The sequence below is a fragment of the Pelobates fuscus genome, chromosome 10 (assembly GCF_036172605.1).
Source record: "Pelobates fuscus isolate aPelFus1 chromosome 10, aPelFus1.pri, whole genome shotgun sequence".
Classification (NCBI taxonomy): domain Eukaryota; kingdom Metazoa; phylum Chordata; class Amphibia; order Anura; family Pelobatidae; genus Pelobates; species Pelobates fuscus.
In genome coordinates this window covers 116,613,294-116,629,058 of record NC_086326.1, presented here as the reverse complement: position 1 = coordinate 116,629,058, position 15,765 = coordinate 116,613,294, and the positions used below count along the sequence as shown (strand labels likewise).

The window sequence follows — 15,765 nt, the reverse complement described above, 5'->3', positions numbered from 1 at the left end:
CGCCCACTCACGTTTTGGGTGCATGGCTATCAAGGAAATGCTCTCGGGCTATAAATACCTGAGCTTCCATCTGTTCAGCACGCTGTTGTGATTTCCTTGTGATTCTAATAGTAAGTTCCTTATTCTGAGATTTCCTTGTTTGGCTTGTCTACTCTGTTATCTGTACTTCTTGTCCTGGCTTAGCTTCTAGTTAATGTGTACCATAGGAATCCCTGAACTTGCTTTGTTCCTTGACCTTGTTATGTCTCCAACAATTGGCATTGTGTTAAGCCTGGCCACTCTAAGGTCCAGTAATACGCTGCTATCCTTTGTTTGTAGTCATGCGCTCGAACTCCCACTACTCTTGGGCGGCAGCAACGACCATAATACACATCAGCCCCAATACATACACTAAAAACCAAAGGAAAAAAGTTACCTGTGCTCTTTCCCAAATCCCTATGTATATGTAAACAAATGGGGGTTATTTAGTTACTCCAATGGCCATTAGAGGGCATGCCCACCTGCCACGACAAGTCAAACCTCTTAGGTGGATCCTACACTGTTAGGCAAACCTCTTAGGTGGGTACTACACTGTCAGTGTAGGACCCACCTAAAAGGTTTGCAGTGACGTGGCAGGTGGGCATTCCCTCTAATGGCCATTGGAGTAACTAAATAACCTCCATTTGTTTAAATATACATAGGGATTTGGGAAAGAGCGCAGGTAACTTTTTCTTTATTTTGTTATACTTACCTTGACAGCAGCAGACACTACGCATTGAATAGCATAGAGCAATCACCTCCTAATAACCACCTGGAGGGAACATTATACATCTGTTTTACACAGTTCACTAGTAGAGTTTAAAATGAATACATGACCACTCCTGCCTCGGCCACCATAAAAAAAAAAAAAAAAAAAAAAAAAAGATATTTAAAAGAAAAGAAAATTCACACAAACACAAAAAAAATATTAACAAGTTTTGTGAAGGATAAAGGTGCTAGGGTGGATATCCGTTTAAGCAATTCATAGAATTTTTATGAAATACTTATTTTGACTGTGTTGGCATTCCACTGAAATTCCAACCCAAGAGATATACTGAGAGAGACTTAAAATGGACTACTTTGTCTCTGTGTATTTCCTCTGCCTGACTTACTTAGACTCAAAGTGGAATGTAAGAGTATATCCCAACAACTGTTACCAGTGACGGCTGCAGCAAATTGGCTGTCTATTTTGAGGATCCAAAAGGGATAGAATGGGGCCGGAGATCTTCAACTGTCAGGTCAGTGCCCAGCGTCGGTCCGGGCACAAGTCACGATAGGTCTCGAGTTCGGACAGGATTAATAGCCAGCAGGGAATGGTGTGTATACATCGTCAAGCAATTACTGGTAAAATAGTGCTGGTTGCAAGAATTAACACTTTAGTGGGGCATTTTTATTTTGAGCCAGAGAGAGCTTAAAGTAATACACATCCGCCCATCTTGGAAGCCAGGCCAAACCCTCATTTATACTTTTTTAAAGCCATAATATTGGCAAAGATAAAATAAAAAAATCCATTTAGAAGGGTCAATAGGTAGGTTTGAATTGTTGCCCCTTAACTACTGAAATATCAGACTTATGTAAGCAATTATTAACCATAAAAAGATCATAAGACTTTGGGAAGCTTAAATATTTGCTTATGACAGGCAAGTTGCCTAAAACCGGTCCCTATGCATTTTTAAAAATGAGGTACGAAAAAAAAAAAAACCAATAGATCGTGTAAAAACAGTGCAATAAAACCCAGAGGAACTGCACACAAATTCTCCTTAAACCATAGAACTACTATAATTTAGTGTCCCTATATTTATAATATAATCGAATACATTTATTTATTTTACCTCTGCTTTACTCTTTCTCTCTGCCGCCATCAATTGAACCTTGTCTCTCTGTTCCTTGGGTGCCGAACGATACATGTCTAAAAGCAGCTTCATGTCTCTCAAGGACTCCTGCACTCTCCTTGTTAAAAGAAACACACCGTAAAGGAGACAACCACACAGTATCAAATTCATTATACACTTATTCTAAGGTTTTTCTCACTTTAGCTCTGCTTTCATCTGTTTAACAGACTCTGCCTCTTTTCGCTTTGAATCAGACTCATGTTTTGATTTTTCCTTGGAACTGTCTCCTCTTTCTTTCTCTCGTCCTCTGTCTCGTTCACGCTCTCTTTCGCGTTCCCTTTTGTCTTTTGGCTGTGACTGTGTTTGTGGAGGCTGTACTTCCTCTTCCTCACGCTTAATAGTAGTTTCAAGCTGAGTGATGGCGGGTGTTGGAATGGCAGTCTCTTCAGGCTCAGTCTTTATTTCAAGTGCCTCTTCCTTTGACTCATCAATGCTAGATTGGGAAGGCAGCATGAAAAGCGTACTACTGTTGCGAGAACGAATCTAGAAGAAAGGGAAACAAGTCTTATAAGCATTATTTTATTAGTTGTATTTTTCCTCAGGGGTGGGGTCCCCTTATTTACCTTGTTAATATCTCCTTGTATCTCTCGCAGACGTCTCTTATACCTCAGTACCTCTCCCTTTAACTGGTGATTATGGTTCTGTAAGCTGCTGATCAGATGTCTCATCTCTCTATTAATGGGACCTACAACAAAAAGGCAATATCAATAAAGTGTTTTTTGTTGTTGTTGTTTTTCAATAAAGCACAGCAATATATAGAAATGAAAGACATACCAGCTTGTTCATTGGCAGCCAGAGTCTGCTCAAACTCTATTCTAAGCATTTCATATTCTTTACGCACTTGAGCAAGCGTATCCTCTAACTGAATCACTTCAGTGCGAACCTTTTTCTGGAGAGACAGTTCATCCCGCTGCAAGACAAATCAGACAAGACTTCAGTATACAGGGCAGTGAGGCAGCTGACCAGCAGGGATACCATAAAGCAACAGAGCGGAGTGAGGGTGTGTTCATCATTGAAGACTGTCTTTTTTAATTGTTTTCACAATACACTCCTAGTTAATATACATGCTTCAAGCATGGAAACCTACAGCCAAAATAAGGGTTCATATAGTCAAGATATTCAACATATGGAATTTGTCAGATGCACCTATATAGATTACAAAGAGTTAAAATTACACACAAAATAAAAACATGCCTAATTCAGGAGAACTAGAGCGCAGATCAACTATAAAGAAACCAAAAGTTGGTACAGGTCATCCGCAGTATACTCTGGAAAGTCAAGATCATGATAACAGAGGTCCGGACTGATGTGTCACATGACCTCAATTTGCAACACACAAGATAAGATGCAAAGAAACGTAGACTCCAAGGCAATTTTCATATAAAATGTTCTTGACCCCGATAAGAGACTTGAAAAATATCCAAATTTGTGTTCTATATGATGTAGAAAAACCGGTTGCACTTTTAAGTTCTATAACTGCTTAAGCTTTTCAACATCTAACAAAATCTCTGGACGCAGGAAGCAAGGACTGCCCCACAAGATTCTTGGTTTGAAATAATTCTTAACACAATAACAACATTGTATCACTGCAAACATTATTTTGCCAAGTATTCTGTACAAACATGTATTCCTGACACTATAGTCCTGATGTGGACTTTTAGATGAAAAGGTGGTTTTACTCAGTTTTTCCATACTCATTGCGCCAGTCTCGCTGTGGCTGGCCCTGCCTTCATGACTGAGATCATCAATATGGATTATCTCAGCCAATCTAATGCTTTCCCATAGGGAAGCAAAGGGAAGATATTGTACATGTACAGCAAAATGCAGCACTGCACCAATCAGCATCAACTTAAAGAGATGCATTGAATCAATTAAGCTGTATGGGGTATGTCTAGTGTCTCCATGCAGAACAGAATCGGTGTATGAGGTGCTGTTAGAACACAGCCTTGATATAATAGAATGATATCATTATGTGTGAGGAGCTGCTAAAACACATCCTCAGTACATGCGATTAGTATGTGTGCAAGATGGTATTAATATAAAACCCCAATATATGCACAGTATATTTAGTACATGCAACTGATATCATCTCGGTGTATGAAGTAGGTACCTATTACAAACTGTGGATTCTCTACTTCAGGTTTTTTAAATGAAGAGGATAAAAACAAATATACTGAAATTTCATTTTAATTTTTTTCTACATAAATGCTTTTGATTGAGAACATTTTTTTTTTTTATACAAAGTACAGAACTTGACAAACAACATTCATTCCATTAGTTTACACCATTGTGGACCATTGTTATAAGCCTTTTGTATATCACTAGTGCAAAACACATACACAAGACAGGAATTAATACGCAAACACAAACACATGGGTTGTAGAGTCCAACTTAAATATTGTTGCTCAAATAGTCGTGTAAAAGGTCAAAAAGATGTGTAGCTCAAACGGGTTGGCTTAAGGTAGCTTCTCAATAATCTTTAAAATCATACCAGTAAGGGTTGTAGAAGTAGCAAGATATATTTGATTACAATATATATGGGTGAGAAGTATGCCCATCTTCATCTCAAGCTTATTTATTAGTTGAGTTTTAAGATGTTCTTTAGTCGGAATACAAACTTTTTTCCAATTTCTAGCAATAAGGGTCTTTACTGTCATAAAGCAGTGCACAATCAGGATGTCTGATTTATCTGCCTCTTCATTCTCAATTAAGTGTAGTAGTGCTATTTCTGCTTTTTTTCCGAGTATCACCCGTCCCTACTTTCTTTATTAGATAAAAAGCTACATTCCATAGCTGCACAATTCTTGGAGCACTCCACCATATATGGATCATTGATCCATCTAAATTAAAGCATTTCCAGCAGTTCGGAGGGTTTGTCTGGGATATCTTGGCTAGTCTCGTTGGGACCATGTACCACCTATAACTAATCTTTTTTTGGAGGTGTCTAATATATTTAACCCCTTAAGGACACATGACGTGTCTGACACGTCATGATTCCCTTTTATTCCAGAAGTTTGGTCCTTAAGGGGTTAAACAGTGGTTATATTTTTTGATATTTGTAAACGAGAGACACCACTTTCTATACTGTATAACTATTGATAAATCTTATTCCCATGTCAATAAAGCCTTGGGGATGTTTGAACCTCCCATTGATTTTAGCAACTCCATTGCAACAGAGAATATATTTTTAGGTTTAGTACCAGAGAAGATTTTCTTAAGTAATATCTCTGTCTAAACTCAGCATATGATCTTTTAAAAAACGTTTGAAACACAGATAAGTAAAGATCTCTTTGGATGGTAAATTCAAGATATTTTTAAATCACCATACCTCCTAATCTGGTGTCCAATATATAAGTCCTTAATAAGATATTCGGGTTCTTGTATACCAATTTTTAAGATCAATGTCAAACATAATCAGTTCTAAATACTTGATACTAACATTTTCACAGACCGTATTATTAATTTTTAGTTCTTTCTTTATGATTTTCCGTTCTTTTAAAATCTGATAAAAAAAAAGCAGGGAATTGTATTCTTATATATTAGGGATTTTTTTATTCTTGCTTATTTCACACCAGATGAGCAGTGCCATATTATCCAAACCCGTTCTGTTTGATTCTCATTTGTACCACGCTTGTTCCACCTAAACTAACTTAGTTGTAATTTATAAACATGTACATTCATATTAGCCTGGAACATATATTTCATTAATGGATAATTCAAGGTCTTTTGCCTCTCAATATATAGTTTGTAATACTACTCTGTATCATATTCAACCAGTGGTAAGAGATAGAGAGGGGAAGCATGCGGAATAGGTATGCCCATTTGGGAATAATGTAGGCCTTTATGGTGTTTATCCTACCCCACCAAGAAATCTCATAACCTCTCCATTCTTTTAATAAACTGTTGGTCTCTTTCAGGAGTCTTCAAAATTAGCCTCCATAGCCCGTCTAGGGTCCGCTGTGATTACAACACCCAAATAGGTGATTTCTTTGGCTGTCCAGCTACAGTCGTAATCTCTTTTCATCGACTTGAGATTATTTCCTTCTATATTTTTACTAAGGGCTATAGTTTTGTTCATATTTAATTTGTAGTTTGATACAATGCCATATTTTTTATGAATTCATCCATTAAGTTAGATAAAGAGATATCTAGTTCTGTAACAGATTAATATGTCATCCACATATAGACAGATCTTTAGTTCTCTATCGGACAATTTGACACCCTTGATCTGGGGGTTATTCCTTATGTTAATAGCCAGGGGTTCAATGGTCAGAAAACACAACAGCAGAGACAACGGGCAGCCCTGTCTTGTCCCATTTGTTATGTTGAAGAAATCAAAACACATATCTCAGCCCACTATCCTTGCCGAGGGTACTGAATACAGAGCTTCTATCACCTCTACTATCCATCCCTCAAAGCCAAAATGGGTCAGAACACCTCTTAAAAATCCCCATCCACTCCCCCACGCTACGCCAGGCAGCAATCCCTACCCCGGAGAGAGGGGGGCACCGAGCAAAGGTGCACTGCAGACACACCACGTAGGAACTACATCCGCTCCTCCTCTGACCGGAGCACCACACACCCTGACGACTACCCATCACTGCACAGCCCTCCCCCTACGGTACCCTAGCACACCTGGGGTAAGGTAAGGGAAACCCACCCCAGATACGGGGAACCACCACCCCCCCCCTCCCTCCACTCAGCAACCTCCCCAAGGCCCACACAGGCAGAAACCACTACCCCAGGGGGGAAAGGACCCTGCAATACTACCGACACATGCAACGCCCCCCACGGCAGGCCTCAATTACATAGGTACATGACACGGGCGCACCCAGACTCCCAGGAAGTTCCACCGTAGACTGAACGACTAACCGCCCAACCTACCCTACGCACAAGGAAAAAGAGACGGACAGGGAACACGACTGGCCTAACCAGACCAATGGAAAACCCCAAAGGCGACAGTCAGTCGCCGCCCACTAACATAAGACAGCGACCTCAACCATGCACAATTGCTCACTCTCCCCTCAAAACCAAACCCACATGCTCTTCGTAGATATACGAGCTCGGGGGAAGGCGTGGGATTTACTATGTAGTGTGGTGTTGTGTGAGTAGTGTGTAGTGTGAGGGTGTTGTTTGTGAGTGTGTGGGTGTGGTAAAAGTGTCAGGTAGTCCTGGTCTTAAAGGTCGCTGGCCAGGAGGCTCGGGAGCGGAGCTTTTCTCCTTGGCTTGCCGGGGCAATGGGAAGTCAGGAGTTAGGTGTTGGTGCCGGGTACAGAAGTGGTGGGGGTCGAGAAGGTTGGTAAATCCCACGCCTTCCCCCGAGCTCGTATATCTACGAAGAGCATGTGGGTTTGGTTTTGAGGTGAGAGTGAGCAATTGTGCATGGTTGAGGTCGCTGTCTTATGTTAGTGGGCGGCGACTGACTGTCGCCTTTGGGGTTTTCCATTGGTCTGGTTAGGCCAGTCGTGTTCCCTGTCCGTCTCGTTTTCCTTGAGCAGGGGCACCACACCACCCCTCCCGAACCCCCCCCCTCATCCCCGCAACCCACCCTTCTCACCCGCCTGGTCTCCCTGCACATAATCTAGGTCTCCCTGCACATAATCCTGAAGGGGGAATAGGGTGGAAAGTACCATGGCACCCTCATTGACATGCATCTCCATCAATTGTAAGGGCCTCAATAGCCCACACAAACATCATCAAACAATGCACTAGGCGAGCAGAACCAAAGCGCAAATTATCCTCCTACAAGAAACGCACTTCCAGCAGAATAAGACATTCCCACTACTAAACCGCAACTTTAATAGATACTTCCTAGCAAACTCGCCGACTAGCAAACAAAACGGGGTGGCGATCTTACTACATAAAGCTTGCCCCCTCACGATAGACAAAACAAATGCAGACCCCCAAGGACGATACATAACGGTGGCAGGGAAAATAGGCACTCAGAAGTTTGCCTTCACCTCGATCTACGCTCCTAACATCCCCTCAGCCTCTTTCTGGCAGACACTACAAGCACATTTAACGCTGTTCTCCTCACACCATCATGCCATAGGAGGAGATTGCAACGCCACACCTTCCCCAGCGACAGACAGGCACAGAACGGGTCCGCACCGGCAACACAGCGGGCACACAACACAATCTGACAAACTACTTCAAAACTTTCTCGCACGCACCCGCCTCGTAGACATATGGAGGACCCAACGCCAAATGTCTCGGGACTATACATTTTATTCCCACCCTCACCGATCCCATTCGCGTATTGACTTATTCCTGACATCCCCGTCCGTACTACCCCTGATCAAATCCACATCTATCGGATCAATCACGTCGTCGGACCACGCTGAAATCTCACTCACTCTGAACCCACCAAATACCACCCGCCAGTGGTCCTTGCGCCTAAACCCTACATTACTCCATGACCCCGCAATCCGTGACATCACGTCTCAGGCCATCGCGGACTATTTCTCCCTAAACACGCACTCGGTCACCTTACCGGGAATCCTATGGGCAGCACACAAAACAGTAATCAGGGGTACCCTGATCAGTCAAGCCACACACCACAAAAAACAGAGTCTAGCGAAGCTAGAACACAATCTAAGAGACCTCCGCCACCTAGAAATCGACTTCAAAAATGAACCCACGCCGGACCTGTTAGCTAAAATTCAACAACTCCAGACAGCTATTAAGGACTTTATGTCCGCAGACCAGCCCTCCAATGGACCCGCCAACTTTTCTACGAAAAGTCCAATAAAGCAGATACGTTACTCGCCCGCAAACTCAACCGCAGAGCGGCCCGTAAAAACATCACCAAAATTCACTCAAAAGACGGGACGCCACAGGAATCACCAGACAAAATAGCAACAATATTCCAAGAATACTTCACGGAACTATATGACCATAGCCCCCAACACTAACGCCGGAAGGAGCTAACCGATTATCAGCAGAAATCACACCAGAAGAAATAGCAAAAGCACTCAAAACTCTAAAACCAAACAAATGCCCGGGCCCAGATGGATTCACAGGCCTTTACTATAAAACCTTTGCGACAGCACTACTCCCACAACTAAGCGAACTCTTCAACTCACTTATGCAAGGAGACCCTCTCCCCCCCGACATGCTACAAGCAAACATATGCCTCCTACCAAAACCCGGCAAGTCCCACCTTGACCCCGGACATTACAGACCAATCTCCCTACTAAATGTCGACATCAAACTCTTCACGAAGGTGATGGCGGAAAGACTTAACCCCCTACTTCCCCTACTCATCCACCCAGACCAAGTGGGACAGACAAGCCAGTGACAACACCCGAAGCACCTTCGATCTCATCTGGTATGCAGACCACAGACGCCTCCCAACCCTACTCTTATCCCTTGACGCAGAAAAAGCTTTTGACAGATTACTCTGGCCCTTTCTTTTCGCAACACTACAGAAATTCGGCTTCCCAACACCCTTCATCGACGCACTGAGATCCCTCTACTCATCCCCCACAGCCACCCTCCTCCTGCAATCCACCACGCCCTCTACCTTCCCCATTAAGAATGGCACACAACAGGGATGCCCACTCTCTCCAATACTATTCGCCCTATCCCTCGAACCACTACTCCAGATCCTTCGACACCACAAGGAAATACAAGGAATCCACATCCATATATGTTTAGGGGGGAAACATATAAGATCGCGGCATACGCGGACGACGTTCTCCTAACAATCACGGACCCACTGAACTCCCTCCCACCCTTATCAACGGAAATAGCGAAATACGCAGATGTCTCTGGCTACAAACTCAACCTTGAGAAAACAGAAGCTCTCCCGATCCAGGTAGACCAACCCACACTCCAAACGCTCCAAACACGACACCCATTCACATACCAGCATACAGCTATCAAATACCTGGGCATCACACTCCCAGCAAACATCACACAAACCTACAACTTAAACTATACACCCCTGATCGACACCACCTCACGAGATCTCAGATTTCAAAAAATTGCAAACCAAGATAGACACATTCATATGGGCCGGAAAAAGAGCACGGATAGCACGCCGAACATTGTATATACCAAACAAACCGGGAGGACTGGGACTCCCCAATCTCACTCAATACTTCCACTCAACCCAACTGACACAAACAATCCAAATCCACACCGCCCCTGGCGCTAAAAGGTGGGTTGACTTGGAACATAATATATTTGGCTCAGACTTCCACTCCTTACAAATCTGTCTCCCAAAGGACGCCAGACCACCGACCCCCCCCTCTTCTCCAGCAGTCCTAACCATGATCAAAATATGGGATAAAATTACTGAAAAGCACGCACTCATCTCGCGCCCCTCCCCGTTAATGCCCATTCTCCGGAACACAAACTTCACACCAGGTATGTCCCCGAGGGACTTCACCCATTTCGAGGACAATGACCTGATCCGTATCCACCAATTCTATAAAAACCAAAGCATCATACCCTTTACGGACCTCCCCCAACAGACTCCCCTCATAACAAGAGACCTGTTCCGATACCTACAAATCCGTAGCTTTGTAGAGACACCAGCCATACGAAAAGCAAGTACCACCCCCTCCCTCCACTAGAAAAAGCATGCAACAACCACCCACTCCAAAAGGGACAAATATCGATGAAGTACTCCCTGTTAAGTAGACACGCACGGGAAGGCTCTATGCCTTATATGGCAGCCTGGGAAAGAGACTTAGGTCCCACCAGGGAAGAAGGCGACTGGGCAGATATCTGGGAAGCCACCGCAACAATATCAATTTGTGTCAACCACAAAGAACAAGCATACAAAACCCTCCTAAGATGGTATCTCACCCCGCTATGCTTGAAACAAATGAAACCAACAAACTCGGACCTCTGCTGGAAGGGATGTGGGAACAGGGGAACATACCTACACATGTGGTGGGAGTGCCCTAGGGTGACTACACTATGGCAACAAATAGCGCAACTGGCGACGCAGGTACTGCACACCACTATCCCGATGGACCCATGGCTTTGGCTGTTATCTAGACCCCTCAGAGACATCCCCAGAGCACAGAACAAACTCATAGCCAAATTAGCACTAGCCACTAGGCGTGCAATCGCCAAAAAATGGGGGATCCCAGACACCCCAACAATGTCACTAATAATACGGAAAATAAACGAAGCCATGAGCATGGATAAACTCACCGCCCTTGTACACGACACCACTAAGCACTTCAACAAAATTTGGGACCCATGGTTATACGAATTCCCACCTAGTTGAGACAACTCACCACAGAGGGACAGACCAGGCGGGTGAGACTACCCAAGGAACACAGCCACGAGGACCAAGCGCCCCCCCCCCCCCGTTCCCCCTCGCTGAACCGCCCTTCCTTCCACTCCACACCACACCACCCCACCCCCCCCAATCACTCACACACACCATACCGGAAACTGACACCTACACCATGTCGCACACAACCCGCCACACACACGCCCCCCAGAAGCACGAAAAGTGACGGCCCACAGCGACCGCCCCAACCAACTAGATAAAGGGCACCGCTGGCACAAAGCGGTACCCCAAAATAACATTGTCTACGCACGAGCCCTGACCAGGCCAGATAGGGGATAAGCCACCACCCTACATAGGGACATGAAAAAAACCATCACGAAACTAACTCCACCTGAGCGCAAATAAGAGGAGAAGCGCACACAACTCCACAGATGGGGGTAAGGGACCCCAAAACAGAGAAAACCCGAGACTACAAATCAGGGGACCGACAACGACAAACCAATACCCACAACACACGACATCCACCCAACCGGGCCGCGACCACCACGACCCAATCACAGACACTTTACCCGAAACTGAGGAAACCCTCACCAAGAGCCCACAAACCCAGCCATAATAGGTCACAGAACATCGGGCTCATTCATTCGGAGCAAGGACCACCTTGCTATCCTGAATACCCTACCCCACTCATACGTCCCATCCCCACCCCCGCCCCCTCCCCACAAACTCCCTGTAGGGAGCAGCACGAGCTAAGACAGAACACACCTCAACAACAGTGACGCAAGGGGTACTCAACAGCACAAACCACAACTCATCCACACTATAGATAGAGACGACACAACCCGACAACACGCACTACCAAACTACCCCCCACCAGATTTTCGGAGCTGTCACCCTCCCCCACAAAACACAGAGTCCAAAAGCGACAACATATGACCATGTAGGCACCAAAAAACATGTCGCGCAACAAAATACTACTAAAAACTACTACAGATAATGTTACTGTAACCGATGAAACTCTGTATCAATAACCTTGTTCCCAAGTTTTTCTTTCTGTACCCCCACCCTATTACTATAATCAAAACTCAAAATAAAGAATTTATTAAAAAAATAAATAAATAAAAATCCCCATCCAACCCTGTCGAAGGCCTTTTCTGCATCCACCGACAAGGTCAGAAGGGAAACACCCGTACCACGGGCCCAGTCCAAGATGTCCACCACTCTTCGGGTATTATTGCAAGACTGCCTACCCAACAGAAACCCAATCTGATCTGGGTGCATTATCTAAAGTAATATTTTTTTCATTCTTTCTGCCAGTATGGCAGCGTATAGTTTAACATCTACGTTCACTAAAGATATAGGGCGGTAGTTTGAGATATCTTTAGGGATTGTACCTTGTTTTATGATTGGTATAATATGAGCTCTTAATAAATCTGTCGAGGCTCGACCTCTATGTGCAATCTCATTAAAAGTGGCTGTTAATATCAGGAGGATATTCTTTTCTAAAAACTTTATGAAAATACTCCCGTATTGGGGGCGCGGGTGTACATATATATATATATATATATATATATATATACACACACACACACACACACACACACAGTTGCTACATCAGCATTTCAATGTTTGTAAGTATGTTTATGCTTAGTGTATATACCAGGTTCTAATTTGAAAGTGCTGTCATTTGAGTATTTCCTCTATATTAGAGAAGGACACCTACAAACATTGCGTTTTGGGGGGCGCAGCCTAACCAGCGAACTGGCAAGACATGTGCAGCAGGAGCTCCTGCCACACGGGTGCTGATAATGCCCACCTTCCGAGCTACAGAGCTCAAATCCTCCTACCAGTGTGCCCACGACACAGGGGATGCCTGCCGGAACACATCGATACCAAACCAGACGCCCGGGATGACCGAGCACCGCAACGGCAGAGTGAGTCCTAGCTCGAGAGGAGGCGAGGAAAGACGGACGCTTTCCCGCCAAAGGCAAACAGCCGCAAGCGGGTATGATATATTCCCCCCCCCCCCCCCGCCTATGGACCGGTGGGGGAGATCTCGGGGAGCCCCACACTCTGCACCACATGAGTATGCCTGCAACTCCTTCAAGCAAGGTGGGAGCTGGGGCACCCAAGATGGCGGACAAAAGCGCATCCAGCATGAGAGACAAGCAACAGCCCGCCAAACAAGGCAACGACGCCCAGGCAAGAGACTCAATCAGTGAAATCTTTGACTGTTTCTGGGCCAAGCTACAGGCACACATGCAGTCAGCAGGGCCAAACAGCATGAAACCGGCGAAACACACAGCCCAAGATGGGGGAGGCCTGGGAAACCTCCTCGGGGCACCACGGAGCACCAAGCGACAAACCCCTGAGATGGGGGCCCTCCCGGGCTGGGAGCAATAGGGGCAACACCCCACAGGTGCCAACCACACCGGCGGATAGGGACAAGAGGTAACCGACTGAAAACGGAGAAAAACATCCACCGCAATATCCCAACAGGGAAGACCCTGGGCCACTACGGAACCCAGGCTCGTGGCACAAGAGCACCAGCTCCCGTACAGCGCCGGGGCAGAAGGACACAAACGACTGACCACAGATCCAGATGCTCCTATGGAGGACTGAACTTGGGCCCACTAAGGAGACCCCAGGGCCGGAGTGCACAGACTGTAATACCCAGCGGTAGACAGACACCAAAAGAAGACAAGCGTATCCAACGCCCAGCAGGGCCACAAGACCATCTCCGGATAAGCCCAGAGGCACCCAGGACCCACACGGCCATATCGGATGACCACCCCAGACAAGCAACTACAACGTCCAGACAGGGCATCGGCTGACCTATACAACCAGAGACTCACAGGGACTTTCAGGCTGTACCGAGCTGAGACACTGGCTGACAGTGCCAAGTTATCCCGAGCAAGGTAACAGTGCCTTATCCCACCCAGGACTAGGCAGCTACGCAACAGCACGGCCATACCCAGTTAATTTTGAGCCAGTCCAATTTGCTTGCACTATTATTTTCTGGTATCACCAATTAGTCCTATATATATTTTTGGCAGCCTTTTAATGCGCACTCTCTCCTCCTGTTGTTTTGTTGTTATTTAGTTATGCATTTACTGGATAGGGCAACGCAAGCCTCTCACCTGTCGGGGCTAAGCAAGCGATTTATATGTAACCAAGCACAGGGTTCATAAAGTACAGCTCAGAGTAAAGGTTTTTTTTTATCTGTTCTACTGAGATATAACCTGCTGCAATGTTAGCGAGAATGCCTAAAATACTACTATGTGTTTATATGTAACCAAGCATACTGCCTATACAGAACATAAAGTACAGCTTAGAGTAAACGCTCTATTTGTCCTACTGAGATATAACCTTCTGCGATGTTAGCGAGAACAACTGAAGTACTTATTATATTGCTTATTATAGCGAACCTAAAACAACGCAAGTTTAAGCCAATTTAACTTTTAACTTACTATAGAAATGTCTAAGCCTGTACAAACACTAACAAGTAGTTAAATCTGATGGTCAACCTTCTAACAAAGTTCTGTCATATCCTAGCAATACATAAGCAACATAAAACCAGATTGCTTATAACTTTAAAAATGTGCTTGTTTTATTATGTACCTCTATGTTTGACTGTTTTAATGCACTGGAGGATTGCCTTTGGGGTACCTCTCGAGCGATTGTTATAAGCTTACGCACAACAAAAATAAAGGATAAAAAAAAACACATTGCGTTTTTTGCAATAAAAAAAATACATTTGTAATTTTCAGACCATGTCTTTATGTTTAGAGGAGGTTCTTCTCGAATATATTTTATTCTCTATAGCAAGCATCTGCAAGAAGGGTATCTCATTTCTTACAGGAGTTGTCTTGCATTAGCCAAGACATGTTGATCATGAAGATATGTTCCTTTATAAGTCTGGTTATCATAACTTTGATTGCTACCTGATACTATATTTAGCCAGTAGATTCTCTATATTTAAATACCATGGGGTTGCTGACAAGCAGCCTCTGGGGCACAATCACTTGTCTTAGCAGATATTATTGGGATACCTTATTGATTACTCGTTTGACATTTTTAAAGGTTGTGTTGGCTTTCTGCCTCTCCATAATGGTTTTTACATGTTCAATCACAAATAAGGATAATTGTTTCAAACTTACAGTAATATTATTTTCCTGATCATTATACATGACAGCATTATATTCACACCCACATACTATGAAAGTTATGAAGCTAGTTACAAAGACTGCCTCTGATGGGGAGGAGATGGACCTATTTATAGCAATTTCAAAGTTTTATTTCCTGTCCTTTCTGCTGTGAGGGGAGGAGCAAACACATAAGTAAATTAAGCCATGCATAATTATCAAGAAAAGAAAATTATGGTAGGTATGAAACAATTTTCCTTACTTGTCGAGAAAACAAAAATACAACATTAAAGGGACACTCTAGGCACCCAGACCACTTCTGCCCATTGGAGTGGTCTGGGTGCCAACTCCCACTACCCTTAACCCTGCAGCTGTAATTATTGCAGTTTTTTATAAACTGCAATAATTACATTGCAGGGTTAACTCCACCTCTAGTGGTTGTCTACTAGACAGC

General features: G+C 44.2%; 1 protein-coding gene across 1 annotated transcript in view; it reads right to left on the bottom strand.

Annotated features, from left to right (window-relative positions):
• Positions 1-15,765, bottom strand: part of RNF20 (ring finger protein 20) — an 88,919-nt gene that overhangs the window by 27,105 nt on the left and 46,049 nt on the right. The window contains exons 11-14 of the mRNA XM_063435018.1: positions 2,685-2,820; positions 2,474-2,595; positions 2,050-2,393; positions 1,851-1,968 (exon numbers count right to left, since the gene is read on the bottom strand). Of these exons, the coding sequence (XP_063291088.1) occupies positions 1,851-1,968; positions 2,050-2,393; positions 2,474-2,595; positions 2,685-2,820 (720 nt within the window). The remainder of the gene's footprint in view (positions 1-1,850; positions 1,969-2,049; positions 2,394-2,473; positions 2,596-2,684; positions 2,821-15,765) is intronic.